The sequence below is a fragment of the Anas platyrhynchos genome, chromosome 6 (assembly GCF_047663525.1).
Source record: "Anas platyrhynchos isolate ZD024472 breed Pekin duck chromosome 6, IASCAAS_PekinDuck_T2T, whole genome shotgun sequence".
In the NCBI taxonomy this organism is placed as follows: Eukaryota; Metazoa; Chordata; class Aves; order Anseriformes; family Anatidae; genus Anas; species Anas platyrhynchos.
Genome location: NC_092592.1, coordinates 12,863,953 through 12,877,567, shown reverse-complemented (window position 1 = coordinate 12,877,567; position 13,615 = coordinate 12,863,953). Strand labels below are relative to the sequence as shown.

The following is a 13,615-nucleotide window of genomic DNA, read 5'->3' as shown; positions in this document are numbered from 1 at the left end:
AGTTTTAGTTACCCACATTCCTAAATTATGTCCTCCTATAATATGATTTAAAAACCAGATTTTCATCCCAACCACAATCCGTGCTATCTGTGAAGATACTCTACAAACTATAGCCGCAGTGGTGAGAGAAAGTTTCCTCTTTCAAGATACTAACTGTAAAGAGGGCAAATCTTTGTGCTCTGTAAATTTCTGCAATAGTATGTTGAGGGGAAAAAAAACCATAAAAACTAAATACAATACTTTCTAGAACACTAATGGACAAATATATTACTTGAAGTTACGGAAAAATGTTAACATTTTTATAATATACTGGTAGCTGTTTATGTGGCGTTCAGAGATGAAACATTTCCAGCTACTGTAAAAAGCTAAGTCTAAAGAAAAGATTATGCCTGATACCAACATACCTGTACACAGACGAAAACGGGAAGAAATTGATTTTATTTTTCCTCCTTGCAAACTAGACCTGAACTCTATATGCAGTTTAGTAGCTGGTGCATTACTGCAATGAGAAAACACATTCACAGATTTTATAGAACTGTGTACTCACAGACAAGTTATCCCCTTCATTGGTCTTCATTTAGTTGAACCATAAAGCAGAATGAACCTAAGGTATACAGAAACAACTACATAACTGCGTAACCAACAGCACATATTAGCTCAAATCTCATTATCTGGATAAAACTACACAAAAAGAATGTGTTTTCCCTCTGTGAAAAACATCCCCTCATCCCTTTATTTTTCCCTTTTTACTTGGTGAGCTCGACTGGCTGAGGTGAATTTTTATAGATAAAAGCAGCATGTAGTCAACTTGCACATGTTCAAAAAGAGAAATATTCAACTTACACTTGTTTCTGGCTTTGCTATAAGCCAAGTATAAAAATCAGACTAGGGAAGCTTCGGTTTTACCACTGTGCTCAACTTTAGGCCAAGGAATACAGACTTAAAGCACTAAGCAATTCTGAACCCCACTGCATAGTCAAAGTTACCAAGAACTGTGGGAAAAACACACATACGAAGTATTAAGAAGTTGGGAGTATATAGTTAGGGTATTATGACTTCCAAGCCATGATATTTTTAAGGCAAAATGTTATAGTAACAAAACACATTACTAATGTGTACTAAAATAAGGTTATTTACTTAAAAATGATACATTGGACATAATCTGTGTACAGAACAAGCAATTCATGGTAAACTCAGTAAGGCACCTTTTAAAGCAGATGCTGTACAAAATACATTAGCGTGTTACATTTTTAAAGGAGTATTCTACACTTCTGGCATATAACACACGAGAGTGTGACCATTTACCTTGTTCCACTCTTCTTTCATACTTTATTTACATCTTCTATACGTTAACTACAATGTTATTTATTCTTCTTGTATACAATATAGTACATTTTATTTTGGGCACGGCATGTCAGAGCACAAACGTCACTACTACATGATGTGGGTGTTTGTAACTGCATTCAAAGATAAAATATTACAAAGCAACAATTACATATTTTTTTTTCAAAAACTAAAAGTAATGTGCACTCCACTTCTGCTATACCAAACAAGGCTAATACACCATGGCTCCATAAAGCACTGTATCATGCAACACTGCCAGCTGATTTCAGACATCACTCCCTATTTGGAACAAAGATTGTGGGCACCAGATAAAATCTATTGATTTCAGAGGCACTCCAGAAGAATGAGCATGTGCTAAACCATTCTAATATTTGACTGAAGATGAGCGTAACTTCCCTTTAGAAATGTCTGCTATAGCCAATTAAAAAAAATAATAAATTACTGTATTTGCTTTTCAAACATTTTAGACTGCGGAAATACAGTCTATAAAAAATAGAGTAGATGAAGTGTGTCCCAATGATGCACTTTACAAACACATTCAATTGGTCACTTAGATCAAGATCTAATGGAGGTAACTTAAAACATTCATTTTACACTTCGTATCTTGAATATTTCAAGATAGATTAATCAAGAAAATAATCAGGATGATTAAAATAAGTGATGCATTTTGGGAAAACTGTTTCCTGAGTAAAACTCAGGAAAAATAACATTTTGACTAAAACTCAAAAAACTCAAAAGGAAAACCTACATTTTATTGTGGGAATATCGTGGAATTTGCAGGTTAGACAGGAACACAAAATATTTCCACTACTGTAAGAGCAATAATTGTGTAAGTTACTCAAATTATTTTCCAGCTAACTAAAGTCACATGGAGTAAGTTGAATTTAAAATAAACCTTCTGTACATGAGTGTAAGAAATTCTAAGGCAGTCTTAATACTCTCAACATTTATTCCACATTTCTGATTGTTATTTATATATTTATGCGCATATATAAACCATCCATTAGGTTTAGGAGACTTATTTTAAGATGACAAATCCTTAAAATTTCATCCAAAGAGAGGTAAATACATGACAGACAAATCCAATTACGCACACCCTAACCTTAAAGGCTTCCGAATTCTATGGTATTGCATAAAGCAACGGCTTAGATTAAGAGTATGTTTAATTATGTTATAATTAACAGGCTGGCTTAGAGCTAAGATCTGCTTAAATAGTTAAAATATCAGTATAGTCACACTTAAGCTCCAATCAGTGGATTACTTTGCATAGAATGTAGATGTGCCAAGTGCTTTATGCAACCAGGTCCTTTAGCAGTTAGCTTTTTTTTTTTCTTAATATTAAGGAATCAAAAAATACCTAAACATCTAGCAGCTCTTCTTGACAATGAAAACTGCACGTGCAACATATGTTTGCATATGAACCTACTAACTGAAGTGCTGAAAAAATTAAGCTTAACCTTACAGATTAAGGATTTTTTTTTCCTCACAAGTATCATAGATCATCTTTGCAGCAGTCAGCTTACTTCTTCTGTGTTAAAATGGATGGATAAATCAATTCAAGTCTTAAGATGTCTACCAAAGATCACCATCCTATTGCCTTGCAAATGCCTAAACAATAGAGGAGAAAACAGATGAATAATTAAAAGCTATAGAAAGTCACACTTCCTTCTTTCGCTTATACTACCACCAATGGCTTCTTGAAGATTTGAGATCAACTAATTTTAAAAAAGTTTACCGCTTATAATGCTGTAGCAACTTCTGAAAGAAACAAAAATAGGAGTGGGTTAATTTAAACATCTCCATGCTCTGAAAGTTTAAGCTAGCAGGGTATCTACATAAACATTTCTCCTTCTTATTGATAAAAATTCTAGAGATGAGAACAAAAAAAAGCTTATCCCTTACTTTTTTGGCTTATACCAATTATTTTTCAACTACCTGTGCAAAAATTATGCGCAAAGATATGATTAACCATTTAAAACGTGTCATGTATTTTTGGCAATGGATGGAGAAACCTTCTTTTAAAAATCCCTTTAACATGAGAATTGTGGCACAATATTGTGTATTTTTACCATTTTCAAATAAATTAAAATTATAATTGATGCACCTATGAACTTTTCAGCCAGAATACATATTAATACTTAAAGGCATTACTGAACAAAAGTAATGACTTTATTTAAAAAAAGAAACGTCCCTTGAAATAGCTAGTTATCTATAAAATATGTAGCACTGTTAAATAAAGTCTGTACATCACAATAGAAAATAAAAATACTGCTATCTTTTGCCTGACCATTTACATTATGTGTACTACAGAATTAAAAAGAAAAAAGCATGTTAGAAGGCTGTAGTTGTTCACAAATCACATCAGTTCTGCATTACACTTTTTTATCAGATGTATTTTCAAGGGAAATTTAAACATAACAAAACAATCTCCATGTACATACTTTAAGACAAAAGATAATCTGGTATAAAGCAATCTGAAGTTTTACCATTTTTTATTAAATTTTCATATTATTCCTTTTTTCTTCAAATCTCAGGTATGGCATACATGTGTGTGTGCACGCATGTATCTAATTATACACATGTACATAGGACTAGATTTTTTTTTTTTAATAAAGCACAAAACACACTGTATAAATAACTTCCCTTTTTAAAGTTATCTAGAACAAGATTTACAGTACAAAGTTATAGGCACTTAAATTATCAAATAGGTTCAATGATTCCAATACTGTGTTTTCATTCTTCTGATGATTCATGCAGTTGAAGCTTCAACTTTATCGTACTATTTTCTGACTTCAAAGTAGAAGTGCCAAAGAAATTATAAATCATTACTTCTGCCTTATAGTAACCTCATGGAGGGGTTCTGGTTTTCAACCAACTTGTCTGGATCAGAGGAGAAAAGGAAGGAACTACAATTTCTTGTGCATGCCAAACTGTTGGCACAATAGGACCAAATTTTGCAATTATACTAATTTATTGTATCTTCATAATGTATCTTTCAATGCCATTCCTCAAAAATGTGGCTAACTAGAACGTAAAACACCCACTGATTTACTTTTTCTCAATTCTTTAATTTTACAACTGTCCACTAAGTGTCCCACAGACATGACCCTCCTGCGTTTACATCATAGCAACCTAGCCCAAAATCTTCTGCATATTGTGGATCTTACCTTCAACAGTTCACGTATTCTGTTCTGCAGGTCTTGACCTTTATTGTATTCTCTAATCTTCTAATCTTTCCTCCTTTTGTGTCTTAAAATGATACTGGTTCTCAAGCCTTTAAAAACTTATCTTCTGCCTAGTTTTGTCAAACAGTGAGAAAGCACACTTCTACAGCTGACTAATTTCCTCCTGTACGGAAAAATTCAGACTATGACAGGCACCTACCAGTGAGTTCCACTAAAGCGTAAAGGCAAAACCACAACATCAGTGGCCTTTCTGTTCAGATATAAAGTACCCTACAGCAAGAATACTGGCTGCATGTGGCATTGTGAAGAATATACCAAATTTCAGAGTCGTCCAATTATGGAGCCCACTATTCTGTAAGCAAGATGACCAAGGCAGTCTGTACCTCTAGAGAAGATTGTTTCAAGTGCTCTACAGACCAGGTAGGCATTTCTTAATTTACTAATTGTTCACATTTTAGCAGTTCTCCTTGTGACCAAAACAAGAGTTCAAATAAAACTGATATTTTTGAAGGATAACTTAATGGCAAGGAGTAAGTTCTGTAGCAAAACTCTAATTGTGGAGCCACACAATAGAGCCCCGATAATAAAACTTGGTTCATTTAAATGTTTTCTTATCTATTCCAAATGGCAGCAAAACAATCCTGGCACACACATAAAGGCATAAAGAACTGTTAAACTGAGTAGTATCACAAACAGATTCATAACATACAAGCTGTTTCACAAAAACTTGGTATGGATTGACTAGGTTTTTATCAGGTAGAGGCAAATAAAAAGCTTATATTCTCCATCTCTGTTGAATCCATATAGCTTGTTAGGCTTTCACAGAAAGCACTGTAATCTGAACATTCAATTCAGTACCCAGAGTTTTACTGGAGACTCACTAAATGTGACTGAAGTCTCAATGCAGCTCAAACAAAAACAAAATGTGTATTTTACCAAGGCTGTCCATATATGTAGCATGTAGTGTACAGAGGCTCTCAGTATCACAGTCTATGAAGTACTGAAAGATTGGATTAGCAGCCTGTAGAAGTGTGGTGAGAAAATATACTGAATCTCAGTTATTTCCTCTTTCCACATAGGTCTCACCCATGTTTAGGTGAAAAAGTTCTAGGAGTCCAGCTTTGCTCTCCAATGTCAATTTACTAAGTCAAATCTTGACATCTTGTGATTCCACCATCTTGGCAAGCGTCTTCTTGATCCTCAAGGCAGTGAGTCTTGAGGCAGGATTATGAGCCCAGCATTCAGACATTAATTTCAATATTGCTCTTAAACACTGTTAAATAAGAAACAAAGGAAGAGTATTTTAACAACTGACAGACCTGAGAGGTGTATAATTTTGCTTCACTGTCAAACCCAAATTAGAGAACTCAAGTCCAAATCTGCAACATCCACATTTTCAGCAAATTTGTTCATAGAGAACTTTCTCTTCCCTTCCACTACCTAGTATTATAATAGTTGGAATTAACTGAAGTATCTCTTTAGTTTAACAGAGATGAATTGCCATGATTTATTGCTACAACTCAAGAAAGTCAGTGTAACAATGATAGCAATAAGCAGAAAACACTCCATCTGTACAGCAAAACAAACTGTAGACAACTTTCTCACTGAAAATGAAGAATTGACAAAAATTCTTAGCCATCCAAAAATACTATGGGGAAAAGTGGGAATTCCTATAAAAGAAATCAAGTATTTGGAGAAGAAAAGCTGCATATGCAGCTTTCTGTGAAACAGTTAATTCTTATTAATTGGGTTCAAGCTGTGGCCCTTTAAAAGCACATTCATATTTAATATTTTAGTAATATCATAGCATAAATACAATGTCTTTTGAAAATGAAGGACTGATCTGGAATGTACCAGAAAAATTCCTATCACAATAATCACACGACATAACACTATTATCTGACCCTATTCCAGGGTCAGATATTCTGAACTCAGGATATACTGTCCAAAATAAGCGTAATGAAATTGCTCTATTTTCCACAAAATTCCTAATGTAACAAATACATATGCTATATACATTAAAACTAGTAAAAAACAAACAAAAATTTAGTTTTAGCATTGGTCAGAACACTGAAAAAACACTCCACTGTCTAAATAGGGGATCGCACTTAAAGCAGCATTCATACAGTTGGGCACTGCTTAAGGATGTCTTCCTCTTAGATCACTGAAAAGATATGTAAAAATACGGTATTTTGTGTTGATTTCAAACAGATCTTTAACCTACTGTTGCTGTGTGGTTCCAAAATATCAGAATAACTGAATGTGGTTTACAACACTAACATTTCTAAACTAAAATACCCTTCTGTAGTAATAAACAAACTGAACTCATTCTTCCTTTCAGCATACTCACTTCATCACTATTCCATCTGTTAGATACTACTGGGCGTAGACGTTTGACACACACCACTTCTCTCATGTCCTCATAGGATGGGTCATTTGGCACCATGTCATAGTATGGCAACTGATACTCTTCAACAATACCTGGAGATGATTGTGAAAGAACAAGCATCATTTAAGAAAAAAGTAATAAAATAATTTAAAAAGAATGTTTCTACCATCAAATTTCCTTAAGCAGGAGCAAAAATAACAATTTTGTGCCAAATCAAATGCAACACACTGTTATACTGTAATAAAAACTCAAAAACATCATTATAACAATCATTTAACAGAAAAGCTCCAGCAACTATGAAAAGCAAGTTTAAATGTAATCCCTTGCAGTTCCTTTGACTTTTTACACATAACGTAGAATTTGGCATCTTCTAACCCATTCTATGCTATAAAGAAAAAGGGAGAAAGTGTACGATGGAAGAACAGAATACAAGCCAGAGGACCACAAAGGAACGGTAAAGAGAAAAGCAAGGATGAGTCACAAAAATGTGTAGAACACTGAATTAGAACAGAAGCACAATAAATTATAGCAAAATATCCCAACAATTACATTTTAGAATTTGCATTGACAGCACAGTAGTTGAAATACAACTAAATCCCACTACTTCTTCAAGACCAGGTACTTTGGTATTTTAGTAAGGAAAGAAACCCTGAGCTGCTTAACTAACAATTAGAAAGGTTTAGTTCACTGCTTTTCAAGCTATATGCTAGATAGGTTGTTTTGACTGCTTCAAAATAAGACAAGCCTTTTGATAGCAGGCTTGTTACATTATTTCCTGGAGGAGTATTGTTAAAGCAAGACAAAGGCCTTGTAGATTTTATATATAATATTTAGAAGTTTACCTCCTGTGACACAACGCCGAGCCATTTCCCAAATGATTAGCCCAAAACTGTAGATGTCAGCCATGATATATGGTTGAAAATGGTTTTTATTCAGGCTTTCATCTAGGACCTCTGGAGCCATGTAACGTTTTGTTCCCACTCTAGTATTCAAGGGAACATCAACTTCATTTGTGTCACTGCGTGAAAATGAGAAGTTAGTGAATTGTGGAATGCTACAAGATGTGGTATGAAATCCTATGTGATACAATCACTACAATGTAAAGTTCCCATTTAGAAGTTTGTTTGTTTGTTTGTTTTTTGGCATTTCCCTCTCAATGCTACAATTACAATATATTGTACCCCCCTGAAAAAGATTATACATGAAAATAATTATGAGTATGGAAGATGGCAGCTCACATCCTGCTTTGCAATATGTTAAAAACAACAAAAAAAAAAGAATTAAAAACCACTATAAAGATGCACATATTTGGCAGCAACTTAGACAAAAATTACTTGCAAATGCTTATTCTTTCTTTCCGGCACTAGTGTAAAAAGAGACATTTCTGTCTTTCTTGAGATTTAAAATATAATAATATATATATTATTTTATATATATATATAATCAAGAGTACTATTACCATATTACTTTCACCATTTTCACCATTAATTTCATCAATTTCAACTCCTTTTATACTGTTCACATTTTCTATGAGATAATTTATAGTGAAACTACATAGCAATTACTATAAAAGGTCAGTTTTGAGTAACGCATAAATTAGTCTTCTCTTCCTTTCCTCTACAAAACTACTCCTTTCCACAAGGAGAGGGTTTTTTCATTGTTCTCTTCTTAACAACCTATTTTCATCTTGATGCTTACCAGCATTCAAGAGATTAATCTCAAAACAACAACAAAACCCTGAAACCATGAAACCGAATGACTCAGTCTCAATTTTAAACTGGATATCTGGTGTATTAAAAATAATGTATAAAATAATTTTTTTCCCATTTATACAGGATTTGCCTATTTACCTGTTAAACTTGACTGCAAGACCCAAGTCAGCAATACAGCAGGTTCCATTTTTCTTTATCAAGATGTTTTTACTCTTTAGGTCCCTGTGTGCAATAGCAGGCTTGCCTTGTGTCCCATATATTTCTGTGTGTAGATGGCACAGACCACACGCAGCAGAATATGCCAGTTTGAGGAGAGCCCTGTTATCTAGTGTAGTGCATTTCAGAAAATCATAGAGTGATCCATTTTCATGATAATCTGTAATCAAGTAAAGCTGTGTCCAGGATCCGGTTCCTTTAATATCTGCAGCTATAAAACCTATCAAATATATAAATAAGGTTACAATTTATTTGCATGTGAGTTCTTTATTCAACAGATTTGGTAAGAATTCTTAAAAATGTATTGTCTAGGACTGTACCAAAAGGTACCCATTCCCCTTATGAAAACTAGTGACACAAAGAGTTAAGATTTCACCTAAACGAGGTCACCAGCACAGAGATAGCAGACGCATGTTTCCAACCAAGAGCAGCAAGAATCTATTATTTCTATAACATATTACTGGTTATTAGTTCTATATTTTCACTATTTCTATAACATTTTACTGATTATTCCACAGCAGAAGCCATATGCTCCTCATCCCATTCATTAAAAGCTCTTCCTCCTTCACCCTAACACAAGCCTGCCAAACAAACAACACATTGCTTCCTTACCAAGGATGTTTTCATGACGCATTAGAACGGTTTGGTAAATCTCTGTTTCTCGGAACCAACTGGCTTCTTCTGTGGTGAAAAAGACTTTGACTGCAACTTTTTCACCCCTCCATTTGCCCATCCACACCTCACCGTATCGTCCTTTTCCAACTTGCCTCACCATCTGGATTTGTTTGGCAATGGTGCGCTGAACCTACAAAAAAAAAAAAAGGAACGGAAGTGGCAGGGAGAAGAAGAATATCAAGCAGCTAAACAAACAGATACGGGCAAGCTGCTTGTCAAGCCCCAATTGCTTTGAATTTTGATTCTGCTGGAAAAATTGTTCTGTACTATTTTCCAATATTCTCATTCCAAAATTACTGTATCTAGGGAAGAATTGTATAACAAACTACAAAGATATGAATTCAATTTCCTATTTAAATAAGATGCATTCTCTTGCATTCTATTTCTAGATTATAAATTTATCATCCATGTCACTTGCTAAATCTTCATAGAAGTATTAAACGTGACACTGAATCAGAAAATACGAACAACCACAAACCAATAAAATGCATGTATATTTTATGAAAAGGTAAACATTTAAAAAAAATCTTTTGAGTTCCCTGAATTACATACTTGTGTTAACCATTCAATACATTTACATCTTAATGTTTTTAAGGCTCTAATTTTTCTTTGTGCTTTGCTGATGTCGAGAGATCCCACAAATAATCTAATTTTGTACTTTGCTTTAGTTAACTAAGTGAAGACAGGTTCCCAAACTTATTCAGTTTGTACTGTATGTTCCACAGTAATTGAATATTAAAAATAATTAAAGGATGAACTGCTTTACTCTAGGCATTAGGTACAGACCCAAACTTTTTATTTAATGGAGAGAAATTCAGTGAAGAAAATCTTAGTTTATAATTTACCAGCAACGGTAGTCCTGATCCACTGCCAGAACTCTGTGACTGGTCAATAAGGTCTTTTAATGACTCCCCAGCTGGAATAAATGCTTCATCTTGTTCCAGGTCACGATTATAACAGTGCCTCTTTGCCATTGACTTACAATAATGCCTGCAAATATTAATGGTAGAAGTAAAGTTGAGCTCCAAAACACTTGAAGTATGCAGTATATTAAATAGCTTTTTTCCCCATTCAAATGCACAACTTTTCTTAAGAAAAGCAGATTTTGCTGTACAATTTTATCCAAAAATGAGCTAGAGAGGTTCTTTTTAATATAAAAAAAATTGTTGCAATTCATGGAGAGCACATCAATTTATTGTGAGTCATGTAGAAAAGTAGCATTTTTAACATGCAGCTCACAGCCAGTGTTACTAATGTAACCCGCCACTGGTTTTGGATTACATGAAAGGACTGAACCTTGAACCACAGCAAACGAGGCTGACACATGGACATTGCTGCTGAAGCTGCCAGAATAATGCTAAGCTCCAGCACAGGGGTGGAGCAGACAGAAGCAGGCACAGTCTATTAAACTGCACTTGTATGAACTACCATAGATACCATACAGAGCAGGCAGTCAATTTTATAAACACAGCAGAAGTTAGAAAATACATCCTTGCTGTTTAACGTTTGCAAAAACAGAATATACAGGTAAATCTCAGAAGTAGATCAAGTTTTGGTATCAAAAGTGATTTTGATAAATCACTGAAAAAGATCCAAATATACAAATATTATTCGACATACTCCTGTTAAGTGGATGCTGTAGATACTACAGTAAAGTTATACATAGCTTAGAAAACTGCAATGACCTTGTTATCTAGTGTAAAGGACCACATCCATCTAAATTCTATGCTCTGAATGTTTAATTTTAACCTAAAAATGCAAACTTGTATCCACATAGACATGAAATTTAATTGCAATAGTTTTACCTCCAACCTATTTTGTTTACCATCACTTAGGAAATGAAAAATGTCACTAATAAAGGAAGAGCTTTCCTTACTTGTAACAAAAACAGCTAAATAAGATGATCATGACAATTATGCAGACTGCCATAGAAATCAACACTGCCATCCAACGAATGCTGCCATCAAAGAGTCCATCTGTTGAAAAAAAAAAAAAAGTTTCCAATGCAGTCTATCAATTAAACATGTGGTGTAAACATAGCTTATCTAAAACATGCACCTAGGGTCCCCTATGTAAACTCTTAACTGCCAACGTTCAAGACGTTTATACTGGCAAATTATTAAGTAGAGCTTGCTAGTCTCTAAGAACTACTCATTTGCTATTAGACATGTTCTAGGAATCCATACTGTCATCCCAATGGAAACGCTTATTAGAGACAACAATATATAACAGGAATTCATTTAAACGGAAGAACAGTTAAGTAGAATCTGGTGTCCCAGCTCACACATGAGATATTACAGAATTCATATATTGCAAGTTTCACAGTGTTCCGGATTCTCTAAAATTCATCTGCTTCCCCAGACTTTTAAATGTTATTAAAAGCAGTTGTGTGATAGAAAAAAAGGGAGATGACAAATCTACCTCAAGAACATGAAGTTCATCTATCCACTTGTCACATTAATTTATTCATTTTTTAAACACAGGAATCACAGTCCATATACTGACCAAGTATTTTAAGATTAAATCATGATTCATTATGTTATACTTCCATTTAATATATAAGCTTAGTAGCTTGTCATCAGTGACTGCAAAATTTTCTTTGGGAAAACAGATCACAAAAGCCACAAAGAATGGCTGTATCACTGTCACTGATCGTTATAAGGTAATGAAAGAAAACAAACACACAAAGAGCTTAGAAAACAGTGAGTGATGAATTACTCCAAACTTCATAAACATACATTAGCTTGCTATGTGCCTTTGCCACAAAAAAGGCACTGTATCATAGGCTGCACTGCCAGCAGGTCAAGGGAGGTGACCCTTGCCCTCTGTCCAGCACTTGTCATACCTCGAGCACTGTGCCTGGTTTCAGGCTCCCAACCACAAGAGAGACATGGACATACTGGTGACAGTCCAGCACAGTGTCATGAAGTTGATGAAGGGGACTGGAGCACCTCTCCTAAAGGAAAGGCTGAGAGAGCTGGGACCGTTCAGCTCAGCTCAGAGAAGGCTCAGAAGAAATTCATCAGTGTAAATAAGCAGATCAGAAGATCACATGCAGATCAAGAGTGAATGAGTGAATGGAGTAAATGTACTGTAAGTGACTGTGGAGGAAAACCTCATTTCAAGTGGCAGAAAACTGAGAAAGAGTATGCAGCATAGTTCTGAGCTTCACATCAAAATGACTTAGTAAGGAAAAAACATTACTACAATACATGTAATTACATTACATTTTCTCCTTATTTTTAATCTGTTGATCAGGAAGACAACCTAAATAGCATAAGCAGCAGTATGAATGCTTAGGAGCTGTTTACCTGTGCTATCAAGTGGTGGTAAAGTTGGTTGTAAATCCTGATTGCAGAAGTCAGTCCTACAGCACTCAATTGTCCGACGTAACTGTGCTTTTGGTGAATCCTGTTGAAGGAGAATTGAATAAACATTCAGATTCTGAAGTGATTTACTAGGACAGACACTGGAGATGCTACAGATATAACATCAGATACAAAGGTTTAGGTCATTCTATTTCAAAAAAAAAAAAAAAGTTCCACCTCACCATTTAATATATGGTATGTGGTGTCTTCACACTGGCAGACACGCACCATCCAACCTTTTTGGTTGCATAAGTTCTGTGTTTGCATTTTTTTATTTTTCATGTTAGTGCACAAAAAGACACTTGTGGTTTAACTGGCTAATTCATACACAGCAGAATTTTTAAGGTTGGCTAAAAGCAGTTAATTGTACATTAAATAAATACTGCTTTTAACACAGAAAAAACAACTCTTTTACAAGTTTTTATCTTGCATTCATCACAGCAGCACTGTTTGCTTCGAAAACATCTTGATAAAACAATATATAAAAGATTACTAATTAAAACAATTGATGAACCACAAATCAAAACTTAAGCTCCTTGGATCAATTAGATTTATTGTGAAGTTGTCTCTTCAACAGCTGACAGAAATAAAAGGTTGCTGTCCTCTCTTCATTTTGTCAGTGACTTGCAAATGTTTCCAGAGAACTCCATCAAGTCAGGATTCTACTCCAATCTTTGCTCAAGCACCATCAAGAGCCCTTTCTATCACTGCTCACCCATGACTATT

At 34.5% G+C, this 13,615-nt stretch overlaps 1 protein-coding gene across 4 annotated transcripts in view; it reads right to left on the bottom strand.

Annotated features, from left to right (window-relative positions):
• Positions 1 to 1,116: 1,116 nt before the first annotated feature.
• The window catches only part of BMPR1A (bone morphogenetic protein receptor type 1A), an 81,442-nt gene continuing 68,943 nt past the window's right edge, over positions 1,117 to 13,615 (bottom strand). For all 4 annotated transcript variants that reach the window (XM_038181670.2, XM_038181669.2, XM_038181671.2 and 1 more), the window contains 8 exons: positions 12,833 to 12,932; positions 11,398 to 11,497; positions 10,367 to 10,511; positions 9,459 to 9,651; positions 8,769 to 9,066; positions 7,761 to 7,936; positions 6,880 to 7,010; positions 1,117 to 5,802 (listed from right to left, as the gene is read on the bottom strand). In XM_038181670.2, coding sequence (XP_038037598.1) covers positions 5,677 to 5,802; positions 6,880 to 7,010; positions 7,761 to 7,936; positions 8,769 to 9,066; positions 9,459 to 9,651; positions 10,367 to 10,511; positions 11,398 to 11,497; positions 12,833 to 12,932 — 1,269 coding nt within the window. In that variant the 3' untranslated portion in view covers positions 1,117 to 5,676. The remainder of the gene's footprint in view (positions 5,803 to 6,879; positions 7,011 to 7,760; positions 7,937 to 8,768; positions 9,067 to 9,458; positions 9,652 to 10,366; positions 10,512 to 11,397; positions 11,498 to 12,832; positions 12,933 to 13,615) is intronic.